This window comes from Pogona vitticeps, chromosome 4, assembly GCF_051106095.1.
Source record: "Pogona vitticeps strain Pit_001003342236 chromosome 4, PviZW2.1, whole genome shotgun sequence".
Taxonomy (NCBI): domain Eukaryota; kingdom Metazoa; phylum Chordata; class Lepidosauria; order Squamata; family Agamidae; genus Pogona; species Pogona vitticeps.
The window spans coordinates 123,774,132-123,796,066 of NC_135786.1; the positions used below are offsets into that span (position 1 = coordinate 123,774,132).

General features: G+C 39.0%; 1 protein-coding gene across 2 annotated transcripts in view; it reads right to left on the minus strand.

Annotated features, from left to right (window-relative positions):
- PRRX1 (paired related homeobox 1) overlaps positions 1–21,935 on the minus strand; it is a 72,206-nt gene that overhangs the window by 16,688 nt on the left and 33,583 nt on the right. For both annotated transcript variants that reach the window (XM_020814709.3, XM_020814707.3), the window contains exon 2: positions 6,601–6,776. In XM_020814709.3, coding sequence (XP_020670368.1) covers positions 6,601–6,776 — 176 coding nt within the window. The remainder of the gene's footprint in view (positions 1–6,600; positions 6,777–21,935) is intronic.

Here is a 21,935-nt window from a genome sequence, read left to right on the forward strand (position 1 = left end):
GTCTCCTCACAACACTCACTTCCACTTAGCAGTAGCCGCTCCCCCGAGTGCCATGTTCCCGAAGCAGAGCACCTGGCTTCAATAAAAGGCCCACCAACAAACAACAACAGCTTAGACAAACAATCACTCCAAGGAAACAAACGCAGCCTTACCCTTTCTCGATCAAATCTGACCAAAATCCCCCTGTTTGATTACACTCTTCACAAGCTTGCACTGAATCTTGAGTGGTTCTGTAGATCTAACTAACAGCTGACAGTTAAGGCCAAATTAGGGACATTTGTTTGTTTAATAAACTTATCCTTGGCAATTTAATTGTAAACCAGAGGAGGGAGCAGAATTTCCATATCAAACTCGATTCATGGGAATGTTTAGCAACACCCTCTTCGCTTCCACTTACTCTTCCCTGCGGTGCTTTCAGTTGTTTTCTTCTAACCTGACTCATTCAATCTGGAGTCACCCCAGGGGGTGGGAGGATAGCTAAACATCCCAGGACAGAGGAGTAAAGTAAAGCTGGAGAGTGTTAGGGCTGACTCTACTGCATGCACATTCAACTTCATACTAAAAGTTAGACCCCCCCACCACTTTCTAGTTAAACAGGCTTAATGCATATTTATTAAAAGACACATAACTAGTTAGCATTCAGAAACAGCAAAACGAAACAGGTAGTAAGGAAAAATTCCAGTGGTCTCTTCCTAAATATTTCTGTTACGTAAAATTGAAGTCCCATTTCAGTATCTGCCCACTTAACGTTGGAGGGGATCTTTGATTCAAGTAAACTTGGAGAGATCAAGCAAGTCATTTTAGACCATAGTAAAAAAAATTATCTGCCTAAGTTGGAGCCATTTAAAAAAGTACAGCAAGAGCCTTAAATTACCACCATGGTATCACAAAGCTCACAGACCTGTTTTCAGTGCCATTGCTCAGCCTCTACAACTAACAAAGTGTGAAAAGGCTCTGAGGCCTTATCACCCAAAATATTCTTAAAGATACACTAATACCTTATATTTGAATTTGAATGTTGAATTGTGGTGCTGGAGGAGGCTCTTGAGAGTCCCCTGGACTGCAAGGAGAACAAACCTATCCATTCTAAAGGAAATCAACCCTGAGTGTTCACTGGAAGGACAGATCCTGAAGCTGAGGCTCCAGTACTTCGGCCATCTCATGAGAAGAGAAGACTCATTGGAAAAGACCCTGATGTTGGGAAAGTGTGAAGGCAAGAGGAGAAGGGGATGACAGAGGACAAGATGGTTGGACAGTGTCACTGAAGCTACCAACATGAATTTGACCCAACTCCAGGAGGCAGTGGAAGTGCCCGGCGTGCTCTGGTCCATGGGATCACGAAGACTTGGACATGACTAAACGACTAAACAACAACAATACCTTATATAAGATATTATAAATGGAAGGCTTTAATTAAAAAAAACACATATCTGCTTTCTACAGGTATTGTCATCAGAAATTAGCTGTAATTCCATATCAAGTGTATGTTTGGTAGTAAACTTTGACTTGTGTAATACATGAAATTATGTCTTGCAGGGTCTCTTTCACCAATGAAAAAATGTCAAAAATGCAATGTTCAGGCTCAAAAACACACATGTGACTCCCTTTACATATTCCCCACAATTTATTCAGTTTCCCTATTGCAACAGCAGATCCTCAGAGACTGGTATCTCTCCAGTCAGTTATATAAATTAATACCATATTTAAATTCCAGTGACTAATCACAAAACATTCTGAATGGAAGGTATATATGTTTAAAAAAATACCTCATATCGCAAAATATATTTTTCACCATTAGAAGGAACACCTCTGCAAAAAAAAAGTGCAGTGTCAAAGGTATTCACTAATTTGACCCACAGAGGAAATTCAGACAGTATGTTTTGGAGTGCAAATGTATCTGCTGTGCATCTCTTACCAGCAACATAAGATGTGGGAGTTCGACTTTGTGACACTTCCTTACTGAGCACATGCTGAGCTCTTGGCTACACATTACAGCTGCTCACATGAATAGCAGGCAGACCAGACGCTGCTGGCTATCCAAAGACCTCCCTGGCACTGGTTGACCTTTTTAGCTTTCTCTATCCTCCCAGAAGGAGAAATACCCTTGGCATGTCAAAGGACTAACTCCTTGCCTGTGAATAAAAGGAGCTGTTCAGTTCCCAGATCCTAGTCCTACTTTGTTGACTTGAGGCTAAGTCTCTGTCCAGAAGGAAAAGGAATTAAGAGTGAAAAGGGTGAGGAATGAGCCAGAGCTTGGTGCCACTCCATCCTCTCTCTTGGGCTAGATCTGAGTGGAGGGGAGAGGCCTTAAAGTAAAGAGTCGAGATCTGTCTGCCTCGGGTGCCAGGCATTTAACATTTGCTGCACAGCAAAGATTGGCCTTTGGGATTACAGAGAGTTTGTGCATGCATAGCTGCCATTTCTAGTCAGGTTCTTGGGTGGCAAACTCAAATATACAGTATATGGAAATGCCAATTAATGGAGGCGGCTGTTCTCCCCACAGAATCTCCTGGCCTTTCTGTTCAACCTCACTCAACTAAGGAGCACATTTGATGCAGAAACAATAGAGTTCTCAGTTGTTCAAAGTACAGGATTTTGCGTTCAAGAAAGAGCAGTGCTCCCACACCCTGATACTACCTCTATTGATTTTTTTTCTGACTAGGCCATGGTTTCCTATATTTAAGAATGTTTCCATATCCTTTAAAAAATCAGTGTTGTATGATTTTTGTGTTCCCTTTCTCCAGCACATTCAAAACCTTCTCTTTTCTGCTCTTTAATACATTATCTTTTCTACTCTTTAACTATTGTATCAGATATGAGTTGTGGATTGGCTAAACACTTCCCAGATGGGTATACAGACTGGTATTTGGATTGTTGTTGCTATTGTTTGGTTCAAACCAAATTGTATTGTGTCTTTACTTAGATTGACCCATCCTGCCCTTTTAAGAGCTACCCCACTCCCACAAGGCAAGGGGCCTCTGCTTTTTTTTATTTTTTTGGCATGATTCAGCATGCTGCTAATTATTCTGTTGTGTAGCCTGTGCAGATGGCTGGTTCACACCTAAATGGATCTGGGTTGATATTAACAGTGCCAACCCTGTGACATAATAGATGGGTTGTGGCATTCAAAGGGAGGACAAAGAAACCCCCTCTTGTTTTTTCATCTTCCTTTTTTAGACCATCTCTCTAACTTATGCAGCACAATTCTAATGCCATGCTAGGTTGATGCATTGCTCTTTTGATACGCCACTTACTTTATTTAATAATAATTTACAAAGTAAAGCCACTATGGCCAGCTGAAGGGCAGCTGCAAGAAAAGGTGAGAAGGGGGCTATGCCAACTCCCCAGGTTCTGCCCCATAAGGCAGTGCAGTCCCAGTAGACCCTCAGCTGAAGAGAAAGACAGAAAAAAAAGGTGTTACAGTGGAACCTCTACTTAAGAACTTAATCCATATTAGAATGGTGTTCTTAAGTCGAAAAATTTGTAAGTCGAGTCAGCATTTCCCATAGGAATGCATTGAAAACCAATTAATCTGTTCTGGCTGTTTTTTGTTTGTATGTAGAGGCTCCGATTGTAAGTCGAAGCATTAGTTCCCCTAGGAACTAATGCAAAGCCGGTTAATCCATCCTCTACCACTAGGGGGAGAATTTTTTGTTTTAACCTAAGATTACCTAAGGTTTAAAAAAGGGCAGGAAAGTTTCTTCCCCCCATTCTTATCTTGGAGCTCCGTTCTCAAGTAGAAGCAAAATTTAGCGAATGGAGCTGTTCTTAAGTTGGATCGTTCTTCAGCAGGGACATTCTTAAGTAGAGGTTCTTTCTGTCCCCCAACCTTCACTCCAACATTTTTACCTCACACCAGTATTGCTGCTGTGAGTTTGCCCCATTGCCATTGTCCTCCACCACTGCCTCTTTACTTGCAAGTAAATCAGGTAAACTTTAATTATGAGTAAACTGGAGATCCAAAGACTTGTGTGGACCCTTCTCACAGGAGAATAAAAATCTCCAGTATGTACAGAAGGATTGCTCAAGTGAGAGATAAAATTGATTGCACTGTGCATAGGAACCTTTTAAGTACGAGCCAGACCACTCAAAATTCCCCTGTCTGGACAGGCTGAGTCCATTTTTCACACCTCCCATTGATGTGAACGGCACTTGAGAACTGGGAGAATGGTTTCCTCTGCCACTGACCTTGTGAGCCATGCCAACTGGCTCCATGAAGGAAGCTACGGCCCTTAGTCTGGAAGACCTGGGCAGGGCTGTTAATGGCAGGAGCTTTCAAAGCTCCTTAATTCATTGATTGCAATAAGTCAGACACAACTTTACAGCATGTAATGCACACACAAGTGAGGGCTTCCTCCCAGCCTCTTCCATTACACTTGTACAGCTGTCAGATTCTATAGCGGGATCAGAATAAGTGCCACGGATTCAAGAGGGAGGAAATTATTTCTGTTGCTGACAGAGATGACTGTATGCAGGCAACTGCATAGACAGTTTAATCCATTTGCTTTTTCCCCTCCTCTTCTCCAAAATATAGTTGACAGTCTTGGGAGGCCCCCTGGCTCTCACCTTAGTAAATGAAGCGAGCATATGTTTTTAGGATTAAAAATAGATAGGGCACCTCTATGAGAACTTCAGCAAAATCCATAGCCTTGCAAGCTTTTTTTTTTTTTTTTTTTTTTTTTGGCAGCATTACTTGGCCTAGAACGTGGCCTGTGCCATAAATTCAGCTTGAAAAATAACCATAAATTTTCTATACATTTTTCTCATTTCCACTGAGTTCTTTCTAATCGTTAAAGCAGAGAAGTCCTACAGCTGTTTCGAGAATTTAATCGTTGTTCCCCACTCTGGAATTTTGTAGGTTGGATTTAAAAAGAACACTACTCTCTACAAACTATGAGAGCTCTCAGTTGTCTAGGGGGAAAAATCTGAGAAGAATCCAGTCCATATGAAATGGTTGGAACTTGTTTTGGTTTTAATGTGAATGAGTTACACTTGGTTTCAGAGACTTAAAATGACAGCTTTCGCTGGATGCTATCCTTTTTTCTTGCATAAAGCATTCAATAGAGCTTGGATTTTTAAAAAATGTATATTTTATAAGTTCTTATTTGATTGTTTATTTTGATGTTATATTTAGTGCAGCACATTAATATTACTTCTTCAAGTATTTAAAGAATAACTCATTGATTTTAGTTACTTAAAAAAATTTAAAGATACATTAAAAATTAGAAAAATGGCAGAGATGAATCCAGAAGCACCCCCAAACTGTACAGCTGTGTCTTCAGAGGGAGCACAGAGAAAATCCCTGTTCCTCGATCTGCCTTTCAACTGACCAGGAACACCTCTGTCTTGTCTGGATTATGTTTCCATTTATTCACTCTCATCCAGTCCATTACTGAAGCCAAAGATAGATCTAGATCTGAAACAGCTTCCTCAGATTTAGACAGAAAGGAGAGATTGAGTTTAGTGTTATCTTCATACTGGTGACACTGAACCCCAAAATCTGGAAACCTCTCCTAGCAGCTTCATGTAGATGTTAAATAACATAGGAGACAAAACAGTAAGCAACATAGCACTACAGCAATACATCAACCTAGCTTGGGTTCAGAACCCACATTATCCTCTACTAAAAGAATATGCTCAAACCTCCTCAGGTGATTAGATCTGTAACAACATTGTCTTCTATAATTATTTCTAGAATTAATTGGTTTTAAATTGATGTGCTTCAATAACTTGTTTTTATTCTGTAACACAAGTGCACTGAACTCCATGCAGCACCTGATATCTGGTTAAAATTAGGGCTGTTGAAATCTAATGACATAACATAATGACACTCTTCTTCAATCACACTTAACTCTCAGAAATTCTATCAAATAGTAGAAGTTTCTGTCTCTTTTGTGGAAAATAGGTGACAGCCTTCTACCTAGTGCAACAGTTAGAAAATATATCTCTAACATTTTGTTCTTTATTAGTCATAATAAACAAACATTTATATTTTCATGAGTATGAATATTTGCTTACATAGTTTTGCAACAACTGGAACTACTTCTCAAGACAAAAATAAATAATGAAATGTTTTTAGTTACAACTCTGATGATTGGTTGTTTTAGAATCTAGGTAGGACAATACTGTCCACTTCACAAAATTTAAGAGTGGGATTATCCACGTTAAACAAGCACTGCAATTTCCCACCATTTCATTAACTGGAAACATGTTGTCTTCTTTTTATAAAATACATTGAAATTTTGCTTCGACACTGAACCGAAAAGAGCAATATACTAAATGACATCAAATCATGAAAAGGGTATTTTTGTCTGTAATTGCAAACACTATGTGCAACACAAATCTTGTGGCTCTTGTGTACTGTTATATATTTGAAAGGGATGAGCAATCCAGGACTAAAAGAGCCAAAATGTCATATTCTATTTAGAATGGAAGAACAGTTACAATTTCTGCAAGTTATTTACAAGAACTTAGAGGAAAGAAGAAAGAAGACTCCTGTCCCTTTTAAAAATCAAATTAAATTGAGTAGCAATGGAGACAGAAGATGCACTATGTCACCTCCTGGATGAAACATGTTCACATGAAAACTGGATTAATCACCTGAACCCTGGCTTCAGTGAGGTTAACCCTGCGTGCAAGATCCTCTCGTACAAAAGCATCTGGATAGTGTGTCCTCTCAAAGACTCTCTCCAGTGCCTGTAGCTGGCTACTGTTGAAGGTTGTTCGGTTTCTCCTCTGCTTTCTCTTCTTCTTCTCTTCAGAATTCAGTTGGTCACCTGATGCAGAAAAAAACAGAGAAGATGAGATTGCAGGACACTCTTACAGACATACTGTCTTGTATACATTGGAGCTTCCAACTGATCATGGCTACGTGTGTGTCTCTGTGTGTTTGCATGTTTGCACACATGTGTTCACACATGCCTGCCATCTTCTGGTTGGCACTTTTTAAGCCAGTAATCAAAAATCCCCCAAAGCAAGGTATGGGATGCAGCAATTTTCCCTCTCCTTACCTAACATTTTCCAAGTTCAGTTGCCCCCTAGTGGCTTTATTCCTGGAGAGTTGTATACAGTGATGCCCCGCTTAGCGATGTTAATTTGTTCCGAAAAAATCGCTGCTAAGCTATTCCATCGCTAAGCGAATAGGAACAAATTGCCGTCCTTAAGCAAAAATCGCCATAGGAAACATCGCTAAGCAAAACGCGGTTCCCCAGTTGAAATGCATTGAATATTCAATGCATGTCAATGGGGGAAAAATACAACAACAAATTAAAAAAGAGAACAAAGTCAAAATTGGTTAACAAAGGGTTTATTAAGTGCACTTTATGATTTCAAACATTAAACAGTAAACTTTAACTTTATAAATAACAGAAAAACATTTAAAAAACAGCAAACATGAGGCTGTATAAACCATCGTTAAGCGAAACAGAGGACCCAAAATTTAATCGCTATGCAAAGCATGGTCCCAACCATTGCTAAGCAAAAATTGCCCATAGGGACCATCGCTAAATGAAGCGCAAAAACGCTCTGAAAAATTCATCGCTAAGTGATTTTGTCACTAAACAGAGCGCCCGTTAAGCGAGGCACCACTGTACTTGTGTTCTTACCAGCAGGCCAGTGTTTGCACAAAGCAGGGCTGAAACCAGTGTCAACAGAGCCAAAGTAAGTCAGAAAAACGTGCTTTCTGGTTGTTGTTGTTTTAAACTACTGTTGGGTGGCTTTTTTTTTTGTTTTGCTCCAATTTGTTCCAGTGTCTCTCTCTCTCTCTCTCTGTCTATCCTTACCCTGCCTTTCTCCTTAAAAGACCCAAAGTCACATTTCCTTATTGCCATTTTTCTGCTGGCTGTGGATGAGTTAAAAAAAGGAGGGAAGGGAGGACAGTGCAGTAGGGGGGAGGAAGATTTATTTGTGTTGCAAATGAGAACTCAGAGAGCAATTCTGGGTTGTCTAGATGACTGGTACAGGGATGAGTCAGTGCTTTCCACTACATCAAGAAACAAGTACCCTCCCCTTGTGTGAACAAAAGTACTGACATGGTGTGTTCGTCTCTGGTATTAAAAAATCTCAGAACAGCTACGGAACCTAGAGACAACACTACCAATGAGGAATTTCTTGCCAATGTAACTACATTCTTCATAAAAAGAATTTCCTCAGGACCATCCCAGGGTCCTGCTCCTCTGATTCCATTAATTTCTGGGCCCTTGGCAGATGCAATTTACACTTTAAAAACCTGAGTGTAAAATGCAGGGGGGAGGGAGGAAAGGAAAGAAGAAAAGAAAAAAAGAAGAAGCATTGGACACTCTATGTCATTCGGCTCCAAACGTTATACAGAAAATTTTGAGTTCTTTTGTGCTTGATGTAGTTCTCATATTGTTCCCAAAGCTGTATGCATGAAAAGTGACTAATAAGGAGCAAATGAAAGAATCCATTGGCCACCGCAATCTATAGGGAAAATTTCCCCAGCTGTTTATTTTCAAACTGTTGTTTCTTATATTGAGCCTTTGTTTCTGTTGTTATCAAAATATTCTCCATTTTCACCACCTTATGTAATTTTTTCTAGCTGTACTAATATAATCAGTTTGGCTTCTTTTTCCTCCTCTACTATCTGCTGTACTTGCAGTAATTCATGGTCTCCAATTTTTTCTAGTAAATAAAATCTGTCCACATCACTTTTTGGACGAAGTGTGTGATTTCATGTTTGTTAGTTTTTGTGTTTTTTGATCCAGTTCTTCTCATTCCTTTTGGGTCCAATCTATTATTCCAGCTGGGTCTTTAATCACTGGAACTGCCCATGTGTTTTTGGCTTTGATTATATTATTACCATTCAATTATGATTTAAGGTTTTCAGCAGCCTGTTGATGTATACCCTTTCTGTCTGATCTTTAACTTTTGTGTGCAGGATGTTATCTGTTTCTAGTATTCTGATGTAGTTTTCATCACTTGATAGTGATTTTATAATATTGCCATTTTTAACTAGGTTTTGGATCTTGCCATGTGTATGGACAGAGCTGCGCATTTGTCAATTCCAGATTTCATTGTTGTTGTTGCTGCTGCTATTGCTGCTGCTGCCGTTATCATCATTATTTCAGTAACGTGCAGTCTGGTAATGCTAAGTCGTTACTTATAGAATCATAGAACTGCAGAGCTAGATGTAGCCCCAAGGAGCTCCTGCCAGTGCAGGAAACCTGCACAGTCCCAGGATGCCTGCAGAAGAAGGGAATGGTAAACCCAAGAGCATCCCTGAGCATCTTTCTAATATGTAGTGGACCTCTCCTTTCTTGTAACTTAAATTCATAGTTTTTAAAAACTTCTTGTAAGTAAAACCCACATTTTAGGTTCTTGGGTCCCTCTGCTGGATAAAACAGCAAGAGAAAGATATTCTACAAGTATTCCATACCAAAAAGAGGGATAAAGTATGCAAAATTGTATAGTTCATAAATTTGCTCATTTGCTCTCATGAAACTACCGCAACTTATTTTCCCAGTCATTTTTATTTTGAACATCCATATTCTGTGGTGTACAAGGGTGTAGCTGGGCACCTTTGTTTTTCTATCTCTGTTAAAATTTTGCACATGGATATTATCTGAAGATAAATAACTCTAATAGTGAGAAGGTTTTTTGAGAGATAAGTAACTAGATGCATTACTCAAACTGGCTGTTTCTTTCCTAGTATATCTGATATTGGTTTATACCCCTTGATTCCTGAGGACATCCAGTCACTTCAAAGAACTCAATTTTCCACTGAAATGGTGGCTTTCCTGTTCCAACCTCCCCATCATCATCTTCAACAGACCAACAGTCTTGTGGATAAATGAAACACATTATTCAGGGCATCTTTACTTGAGGCAGAGATCCAATTTTATCAAGTGGGGCTGAAAGTAGATCATAGTGAGAAGGTGAACCAAGGCACTTCCAGCTATGTGTATCATGCTAAGACTTGTGCACTAGTTAGCTCAACAGAGTAGTGCTGCATGAACCAAGTGGCAATAAACTGTGTATACGCTAGACCAGTGGTTCCCAACCTTGGGTCCTCAGATGTTCTTGGACTACAACTCTCGGAAATCCTGGTCAGCCCAGCTAGTGGTGAAGGCTTCTGGGAGTTTTAATCCAAGAACACCTGGGGACCCAAGGTTGGGAATCACTGCGCTAGACAGTTGGTTTACTGTAGGACCACTGCTTAGAAGGTGATCTTTTGATATGTGAACAACATATGCATGTGAACAACAGGAAATACTAAGACTCAGTCACTCTCCTCCCATGGACCTGCTTGTGGTTATAGATTGGAGAGGTCTCATTACATTCTATTCCATACCATTTTATCTGTAATATGTGAATGAGTCATAAAGGTATTGTGTAAGTATAAAGAGTTAGAATGACCTTCTTCTCACTCCTAAGCATATATTTAAATGCTAAATACCTGGATTTACTGGCACATGATAAGCACAAATAGCCTGTAACTCAGAGAACAATCTGTTTAACAGACACTAGGAATTAATGGAATTGCATGAGAGCTATGCTTGTGAAGCTCCCATTCAGTTCTATGGGATGTGCATACATAAAAGTTCCAAGAGAGTTGTGTCTCTTTGTTCTTTAATTTGAAAAGTCACAAAAATGTATGACTCAAAGCTGGAATATTTAATATTATGAACAGCACCAACGGGAGAAACGACATTTACTGTATCACACAGAAAACATCTGTGGGAACTTTTCTGGTAACTTTAGAGGAAGCAAGTTAACAAACAAATAAATAGATCACACCTCTTTATTCAGCGTTAACAACAACCCATTAAACTCACTGCCAAAACCCAAAGTTGAGAGAATTTGCAGAGTGAATTATATACATATGATCACTATTCAAGCCCTACGAAAAGTGTCCTAATTTTTTGCCCAAAAAAACCTCAAGTTCTGAGCCTCAGAAAAAAATATAGAAAACAAGACTCAAGGAACATAAATGCAGTCACCAGAGGTAACATTCTGGCAATTAACAGAGGAAACCTGCAGTACTGTATACTCTTCCACAAGAGTAACGTAAAAAACAAAACAAAGAGCAGCAGTAGAGAAGCAGGACGTCTGCTTCTTTCAGAATGGCACCAGACATTCGTGCCTGAATGCCACTTCAGTGTTGGAGGTGGACGGGATGAGTTGCTTGCTGCTCACAGAGAACATTCCACTCCTGTATGATCACCTTGCTGAGCAGCAAACACAGAAGGCATGTACTTACTGTTGCTGTTGTTAAATGCCACAAAGTAACCTCCAACCTATGGTGACTCTGTGAATAAGCAACCTCTAAAATATGTTTACTATACCCATATGCTATGCTATGCTATGCATATAGAATTCCTTCATTGAGCAAGGGGTTGGACTTGATGTCATAGGCACATTCCAACTCAATTATTATATGATTCCAAAAGATCTCCTGTATGGAGAATTAGTGCAGGGAAATCGCCCCAGAGGGAGACCACAGCTGCGATACAAGGATATCTGCAAGCGGGATCTGAAGGCCTTAGGAATGGACCTCAACAGATGGGAAACCTTGACATCTGAGCATCATTCTTGGGACTGTCACTCTTGAATTGGCCTTCTCAGCCACTCTAGACGCTGTTCCAAGTCCTCTATTCAGAGCACATTACCATAGTTTCTCGAGACTGAAGGATGCTTAATTTTATGATTCTATGAAGTATACATGAACAGCTACCAGGAATCAATGGGCATTCAAACCTCAGATTTTGACTTATACAATTCTGTGAAAATTTGGCATATTTCATTTAGATGTAAACTGATTGGGCAAACAGATATACAGCAGAAAGAAGTATTTAGGTTGTTAGTGGAATATCAAGAGAAAAAGAGAGAGGGGACTGGTAAATGAATTGCGAGGCAAGGGACCATAGCTGTATATGGGCCATGTGAAAGCCCTGAAGCCCAAGGAGGACGACAGATGTATTAAGACATCTCATTGAGTCCTCCTTGTACCCTAAAGAGCTTGTTTCTGTGGACCATCCTCTATGTCACAATGGACAAAATAGTCCATGTGGGGTAGCTTAGAACTGAAGTTCATGCCATGCAACCAGAGATATGTGGCTTTGATTTAGTGACTATTTAACAACATGGAAAACAGCAGGGACAGAAATATGATAAAAGCTGTAATATGAGAGTAGTGGGGAAATTGAGGGAATCTGGCAATTGGTGTAAAAGACAAACTGTTTGGTCATAATAAAAGTCCAGACATGTGATTGTGCGCTTGATAAGATTCACTTATAACCTACATAAAGCAGTGTAAATGTCTTCCAGCAAGCACATTTTCTCCAATAACTTTCCTTTTTGTTGTGATCATTTTCTTCCCCAATGATGAGAACCATGATTCCTACTAAAGTACTATAAAATGTAATATATAAAACATATAAAGAATTCCAGTAATTAAATACTGCACGCATCATTTTGCGAACTTCAACACCCACCCACACAAACAAATTAGTATGTCCTGGGAACATGGTGACCTTGTAACCCTGAAAGAAATATTCATAGAAGGACAAGATATAAGATTGTCCCTAAAGAATCATTGTAGGATAGAAGCAAAACCCATGCACACACAATGCTTAAAAACTTTGGGGAGGTTGGTAGATTTAAGGAGACAAAATAAATCATTTGGAATTAACAAAAACTCAACCATGAGAACCATAGATTATTAACTTTTTATTATAGATTATTATTATTATTATTATTATTATTATTATTATTATTATTATTATTATTATTATTATTACTACTACTACTACTACTATTATTATTATTACTATTACTATTACTATTATTATTATTATTATTATTATTATTATTATTATTATTATTATTATTATTATTATTATTATTATTATTATTATTATTATTATTATTATTATTTAAAGCACTCATTATTTCCTGGCACTTTTCTTATAGGATTGCAGTCTTTTTCTCTCCCTGTGACAAGGCCGCCCTTTTTCAAATATTTAAACCTTCTGATAAGTTGTGATCATAGTAGATGACTTGAATAAGCATACATCTTATTGTTAAATACTTTAGAGCTCTTTTTATTAAAAAAAACCTTATTGTATCAACCACTCAATTTTTCTGAGCTAAAAAGTTTAAAGCTGTAAAGAAGGATGTAAAGCTGTAAAGAAGGATTTTCTGATTTGAAAGCCAGATTATATCAATAATATTATGAGAGAACTCAGAAGATGGTGATGGGAGACTCCCATTCAACGCCCTGGATGCTGGCCTGCGGGATCCTTTAAGAGTTCTGTTTTGTCTCCTATGTTATGTAACATCGACATGAAACCGCTGGGAGAGGTTTTCTGGACTGTCAGGATTTGGTGTCACCAGTATGTGGATGACACCCAACTCTACATTTCCTTGCCACCTAAATCCAAGGAAGCTGTTTTGGCTCTAGCGACCTTGGGCCCCCTTATCAGTAGAAAGGCAGTCTGTAAATGAAACAAACACATATAAATAACTAGATCACTGTTTGGTATCAGTAATGGACTGGATTTTCAGATGGATTGCATTATACACTATTGCTTTGACTGTGTTTTTTAGAGCTACTTGTGTTTACCATTTCTCAGAGTGGTATTTGTTTGTTCCATTTTAATATTTGCATACTTGTTGTTTTTAACTTTAATATTGTCTTTCAATGAAGTAACCCACCTGGGGTCCTTTTTAAAGGAGAAAGGCAGGGTAAAAATATTTTAAATAATTATATAAATAACGGACATGACAACAATCAAGTCTGCAAACGAGATCATTTTTTACTGAATTCAAGTTGCCACAGAAGTAAAACAAAAAAGAATGCCTTTACACAATCCAAAAACAACACTTTTATTAACCATTTTAATGGTTTTCAAGCTTTTGAATCCTACAGGACTCTTCAGCAGGCTAGGCATTGCCCCGCTGGGCATGGAGGAGGGAGGTACAGAAGAAAAAGAGAAAATCCCCAAAATCAAGGCCAGGCATAACAGCCAGGCTCTCTTGTTCAAAGCAAGTTTAAAAATGGGGTTGCCGCATTATAGAGTCCATACGGGGTGGCAGGTTTCAGGTTTCACCTCAAGCAATATAGATTTCTGTATCCCTCCCAATTTTGTTAGATAAAGAGCTGTCAGTCACTCAGCAGAATCATGCCCTTGGCCCCCTTTTGGCTGGGAAAGGAGACGCCCAGAAACATGGCAAACCCCAAATCAGAGAAACTCTGTAAACTAGATTTTATCTCTGAGTAGGTAAGACACATAAAAGTAGGAGTTTGCTCATTCTTTGTTAGTCTCCTGTTGATATGAATGGGAAGTCAAGATGCTCTTTCTGAGATCAACCAATCTGCAATGAACTCTGAATATGTGCTAAGACCACTCAGGTAGGGAAAACGTAATTAACAAGATTGACTCTATTGATTTTATTTAGTATGTTGTTTTCTTCCCTTTTCTCCCTTCCTCCTCCTTTTCTCTCTCCTTGCCTCCCTAATAAATTCCCTTTTTATGCTTTGGGCATGTGACCCTGTACTGAATTTCCCTTGGGAAGGAAAATGGTTACAAAAACATGGTGGTTACAAAAATTCATTTTTAAGGCTTTACCAAGACTTTTCTTACATTGTGTGTTTCTGAGCACTGGGCAAGAAAATCTAAAATGCTTTGCTTTTTATTTTAACCCTTTTAGAACTGGGCTGAAAGGAGGGTGGGATCCTTGACCATAGGGCTTAGAATGCCCGGCTGGACTGAGTAGGGTGTGCCAGGAGGCCCATCCTGACCAAGGAGGAGTTTGTCAGGAAGGCTGCCTGGGCAGGGAACACATGTAAAGAAGCCGTTTACTGATAGTCCCACCTCATTCTTCTTCCCAGATCTCTCAAAAGTGATGTAAATCAGTCTTTAGAGGTATTTGCCGTAAGTACAGGGTCTTGCACAATCTGCTAATATCTAAAGTTCAAGAATGGACAAGAGGGGTTCACTTAAGCAGATCAGAAGTTGCAGGCAGAGAGCTAGCAGTAGGAGAGAATTGCTGAGGCAGTTCATGTCTGAGTATATTTATGGAAATGTATTTCCCTATATCTGTCCATCTACTTTGCCAATCTTGTGCTGAAAACAGTTACTGTACAAGCAGTGTTAATGCAGAATGGACAGCCTTTCAAATAGTGAGTGGCCTTGAATATTCTCCGTGTTCTCTAGAATACAGGAGGGGTACTTGTCAGTTAAGCTAGGACTTATCATGACAGAGAGACAAATAACCTATGTCTGTAAGGAAAAAATTATAAACTAGTTTGGCGATAATATTTAACTCTGATTAACTTAAATCAAAGAGATACTAATTATCCTATCCATGTTGGAGAAGTCAGAAACGTTTGATAATAATTTTCATATGTGATGAGAATGAGAAAATATTTTAAAATTTTGACAGTAGAAAATAAATGGAATAAGTAAAATATAGAGCCATGTCCTAAAATAGCACTTTTATCAATATTTGATAAGGTACAATGGAGTAGGACTTCAAAAGAATTACTTTCAAATTTATTAACAGTGACCAGATTAATATTAGCAAGGAAATGGAAAGTAAACTATGAGTTTCAATTAAATGAATGTTTTAAGTTTGGAATATAGCTATTAGTGATAAACTGGTGTGTAATCTTAAAGTTAAAAGGTGATTGTCAAGTAAGAATACTTTTATAGATATTTGGGAAGAATTTATCGACTATCTAGGGGAAGGCTGCATAATTTCACAAGAATCAGTGCAGTCTCAGAAGAGGAAAAAGACTCTGTAACAGGGGGAAAGCAGATTATATTGTCAAACAGTTCTAGTTGGGGGGGACACATTTTATTTAATTGTAATTGTCTAAACAAATTTATTTATGCCTCCCCCATATTTTTGTTTGTTCTTTTTGTGATTTTGTTCTTAGTTTAAAAATAAATAAAATATTGGGAAATATTTATTTTAAAAAGAATAAGAAAAACAAAACATTGCAAGGATAAGAACTTTGTTAGGAATAACCAAAACATTGCAAAACAGTCAGCAAGCTTTTCAGGATTCTTCTTCAGGGTGGGTGTTATGTTAGACAGCTAGAGCAAAAGATGTATGCATGGGTTGGGTCTTGATATAACAACCCTAATAGAGGTCATGGTTTGATTTCAGACGTGAAATGCAATTTTAGAATTATTAAATAGAAATGATTATGTAAAGATAATATCATTGTGATAGCTGTCGGAAGAAGAGCTGTTTTCCAACAGTGTTTGTGCTGCAACTGCTATAATGATGCTTGGATGCTGGCTATATTCTTAATGCCCTTTTTTCCGCCGAGACAGCAATTTCGAATCTCTAGATGAACCCACTCAAGGAGCTAGTGTTATTTTTAAGTGATTTCAGGACAGCACCACAAAATATCTGCCTTGCCTGTCGAAATACTGTATGGCTTTTTCATTCGTTTCCAACCACCTTGCTTATGAAATCAACAACAGGATCCTCAAAGCAGGTTAAAGTTCCACTCTTCCAAGAACCACAGAACATTCAAAGTACTTTACATATATCATTTTGTAATTATTCCTATAACAGCCAGGTGGTGTAGGAAAGTACCATTGATGCGGAGGAAAAATTCTGCCATTCCCCTCTGTCCTGGCCCGGCCCGACCCAGCCCAGCCACCCTGTTGTCACTGCATGCTTTCTCCCTTGCTCTGTGGGAAGCACCTGCACCAAGTCATCTCATATTTTCCTTATTATCTTGAAATATACCTGTGCTGAGGTTTGGGTAATATGCATATTTAATTGATTGATTGGTTAAACAGAAGAAAGCTAATTAACTCTAAGAATCATTAATTCACAGTGTGAGTTTGTGGACACATAGACATTGATCTGCATCTATTTGGTAATCCAGTCTGCAATAGACTCATTGAATCAATGGGCTTGACATACATGTTGACTCACCAGTCACATGCTGATTCAATAGGACATCAATTAAAGGTAAAGGTAAAAGTTCCCCTTGACAACTGTCCAGTCGTGTCTGACTCTAGGGGGCCGTGCTCATCCCCATTTCCAAGCCGTAGAGCCAGCGTTTGTCCGAAGACAGTTTCCGTGGTCATGTGGCCAGCGCGACTAGACATGGAATGCCGATATCTTCCCACTGTGGTGGTACCTATTTATCTGCTCACATTTACATGCTTTCGAACTGCTAGGTTAGCGGGAGTTGGACATCAATTCAGCCATCTTATTTAATTTAGTGTACTTGTTACAAGATTTAATAAATATTCTGGGGCTAAACTGTAGGAAACTTTCCGACAGAAATAAATTGTTCCCTTCTTTATCCATGACTACATTAGACCATGGCCATTGGTGGATAAATACCTCTATTGTATTAATCCTTAATCTGTTGCTGAGAAAGAAGTACATTATCAATTAGGCTTGGACTGACTGTATCTGGGAATCCATTTTAGCATGCTCAAGTGGAAGCACTGGATGTCTGGTGTATCAGCCAGAAAATAGCCTATGAGATGTTATTGCCATCTGGATTCACAAGTAAGCAAAAACTCTTTTTAAAATAGCTGTTCCATCTGTGTGTCATTCAGCTGCTTGATTTGCAAACACAAAAATGTCTGGCTAGAGATCATCTTCCTTGCCAGCACTCACTAGCTGAATAGCCAAAAACAAAAACAAAAATGGAAAAATGATGCTGTAATTCGCTAGCACTGATTGGGTGTTACAAGGTAATGAAAGATATAAATACAAGCCAGGACATAGAGGTCAGGCCACCAAAGGCAAAAGTCTTATTATATAAAACAACAGAAATGAAACTTAATTTACTTAAATGAGATGTGTTTCCAGGATAATACCTAGATCTTCTTGGAACCATGAACGGATTTTCATTTTAAAAGCGAGCTCTGAACCACCAATATGCTTTATGGGTCCCTCTGGCAAAATCTGTCTTGACTAGAACTCAAAAAATGAAGGCATGTGTTCCAATAACAACACAACCTGAGACTGCTTATTACATTCCAGGCTCCATTAGTCTTTCAATGCAGACAAGGAACTCAACACATTCCATGGAAGAAGAATAAAGACTCTTTCATCTGGTATTGGTACAGTGGATCTTTTTAGATTCTTTGAAATTGGACCATTTAAGGCAAATTCTACATTTTCTCATTCCTTTAGTTTTAATGGGCTTGCCATTTTCTGGCCCAAGAACCTGAAACTACACCGAGACCTTTTTGCTTGTGGTGGTCTCACTGCAGCTCACCTCACACAAGTTGCCAAGGAGCTTGGTTTTTGTTCTTGCATTCAGCAGACTTGCCATCCAGCAACTTCGGCAACTGCTTCACTAATCCCAAAATAGCTCCCTGAATGGCTCTCAGGAAAGTTGTCTGCCTGGTATCAACCCGTGTCAGCTATGACTAAGCTTACCTTCATGAGCAGCCCTAAAATGTATTCCATTTGGGCTCCTCACCTGAGAGTGTGAATTACTTCTTAAAAAGACATGAAGTAGGCTCAGATATTTATTTATTTATTTATTTATTTATTTATTCATTCATTCATTCATACATACATACATACATACATACATACATACATACATACATACATACATACATACATACATACATACATACATACATACATACATACATACATACATACATACCCCCAACTTTCCCCTTTAAAAGTATCCAGGGTGGTTTACATCATTAAAAGACAATATTTAAAGTTAAAAACATTAAGTATACAAAGACCTTAAGTATACAAAGTATACAGAGACCTTCGGGTAGTGTGGGCGGCATATAAGTTAAATAAATAAATAAATAAATAAATAAATAAATAAATAAATAAATAAATAAATAAATAAATAAATAAATAAATAAATAAATAAATAAATAAATAAATAAATAAATATTAAAAAGAACAAATAAATATGACTTTAAGAAATGGTAAACAAAAGCAATACTGAAAACACATTCAAGGCATAACCATCCATTTAAAAATCCCCACACAGGCAGCCATTCGCTTAAGGAAAGCTTGCCTGGAGAGAAAGGTCTTTGCCTGTGTGTGGAAGGACAGACTGGTCTCCTGTGGAAGGAAGTACCAAAATCTGGGAGCAGTAACTGAGAAGGCCCTCTCCCGTGTCCCCACCAAGTGCACCTTTGAGGGTAGTGGGACCACAAGAAAGGCCTCTTCTCATGATCCTAACACCCAACCAGGCTCATAATGGGAGGCACAGTCTTTGAAATAGCTTGGACCCAGGGCATTTAGGGCATGTGCCTGGAAACAGAGCAGCGGTCAATGGAGGCCTAGCTAACAATTGGGCTGTGGCATTTTGGATCTGCTGACGCCTCCTGACATTTCCATCAGCAGCTCCATGTAGAGAATGTTACAGTAACCCAGCCAGGATGTAACTAAGGCATGTGTCACAGTGGCCAGATCAGATCTTTCCAGGACCACGTGCATAATAGGTTTACTTCTGAGCGAATAAACTATTGTGTTCCACTTTCAAGGACTCAAAGACTCATGATGTGATAATGCCATTTTCTTCACCTTAAAGAAACATTATTTTGAAAGTAACAGGAGAGAAGTGAAAGCCACCAGGGAGGCACCGGAAAAGAATAAAGGAAAGACCCCTTTGTTGGACAAACATTGAGTGAGTTTGGGAGGAATAAATTCCAGGAAGAGAAGGTACAGAAGGCAGACAAATGTAACACAGCCATGGAGAATACCCACCTCTTCTAAAGGTGGATTGGGCTACCTCCAGAGATCGGGGAAGTAGGGAGTGTGCCACACATGCTGGATTTTGGACCTCAAAGAGCTGTGCTTCCTCCCACAAACCCCACCCTTTGATATCTTTTTTACAAAGAAACTAGGTTATTTCTTTGCACCCCCTAGTGGCCAAATTTTTTAAAAAATGATGTGGCATAGGATACCCAATATGCTGTGGTGGATAAAATGACTGACTCTGGAGAGCAGGGTTTGAATTCCGACTTGGCCATGGAATCTCATTAGAAGAGTGGAACCAGTAAAACCACTCCTTAAATATAGGTCATCATGAGCAGCGAATGTATTTAGGTAATGTATTTAGATAATACTCTATTGCAGTGGTTCCTAACCTTGGGTAACCCAGATGTTCTTGAACGGCAACTCCCAGAAACCCAGAACAACACAGCTGGTGGCGAATGCTTCTACAGCTTGCAGTCCAAGAACACTTGGGTTGTCAAGGTTGGGAACCACTGCTCAACTGTATCTGCATCTCTTAATCTCTTACTCTTTTGGAACGATCATAAAATAACTGAGTTGGAAGGTGCCTATGAGGCCATTGAGTCCAACCCCTTGCTCTATGCAGGAATCCAAGATCTGACATAGGGTCATCCAATTTTCTCTTGAACACCTCCAGTGTTACGAGTGCTCACACCCCACAAGGTAATTGATTCCATTGTTATACTGCTCTAATAGTTGGGATGTTTTCCCTGATATTCAGTCTAAACCTGGTGTCCTGTAGCTTGATCCCATTATTATGTATCTTGCAATTTTGGACAATTGAGAACAGATCCAGCCTCTCCTCTGTATGACAGTCTTTCAAGTATTTGAAAGGTACTATCATATCTTCCCTCGATCTTCTTTTCTCAAGGCTAAACATGCCCAGTTCCTTCAGTCTTTCATCACAGGGCTTGGCTTCCAGTCCCGATATCCTTGTTGCCCTACTCTGAACATGTTCCAATTTGTTGGCATCCTTCTTGAAGTGCGATGTCCAGAACTGGACAGAGTACTCAAGATGAGGACTAGCCAGTGCTGACATTTGTACTACCCCTGTGGCTTGCTTTGTTTTGTAGATGCTTGCATAGTGACCGCTTTATAATCTGTTCCAGAATTTCCCCTGGGGTTGTCATGTCGACTGGTCTGTAGTTCCCAGGTTCCCTTTTTTGCCTTTTTTGAAAATAGGGACAATGTTAGCCCTCCTCCAATCATCTGGCACTTCACCCATCCTCCAAAAATTAGACAGTGCTTCTGCAGTCTGTTCAGACAGTCCCTTCAATAGCCTTGGATGCAGTTCATCCATTCCGGGTATCTGAACTCATTCAAAATAGTAAGATATTCCTTGACTAGTTGTTTATCAGTCTGAAGATGCAATAATCACCATGTGCCGTCAAGTTAATTCTAACTTATGGCAAACCTTTCAAGGGTTTCCCAGGCAGCGATTACTCAGAAGTGGTGTACCATTCCCTTATTTTGGGAGCATCCTGGGACTGTGCAGCTTGTACAAGTCCACACAGGCTGTCTCTTGTTGCAGAAGGCACAACAGAGAATTGAACTACAGTACTAACCTCTGGCTCCTCAACCAGATACCTAGGATAGCACTAATCTCTCCAGCCAGCTGCTACGCTACCCTTAACTAGGATGGTTACGTTTCTGTTGTGTTCCAGTTTGGGTTCAGCTCCAACTGAACTGGTTTCATCACAACTCAGAGGGAAAAAAGAGTTAATTGACTGGTTTGATAAATCAACCAATTCAATTATGATTCATGGGACAATATATTTTTAAACAACTATATTACAGGAATGTTACAACTGTGTTAAAAACACTTAAAAGAAAGGAGTAGTGTGGAAACCTAACAAATGAAGTACATCATATCATGCGAGTACAACAAACCATTCTGGAAATGAAAAGGCTGAAAATCTGTAGTTTAGTGAGTTGCACAGGAATAAGCCCATAGAATCACTGGGGTTTTGATGAATCAACCCTTCTCTAAGTTCCATTGATTCAAATGGGTCTATCCTGTGGTGACTTACTGTGCTAAAGTAAGTTGTAACTAGAGTAGCGCCAATTTAATTAATGTACCTTAAGGAGCAGTTGATTAACCAAATCCTTACTCATTTAATATGCCTAATCTAGTGCAACATACTGTGCCAAGCTACAGATTTTCAGCTAAAGACTGTATGAATCTTTTTTTAAATAAAATGTTTTTT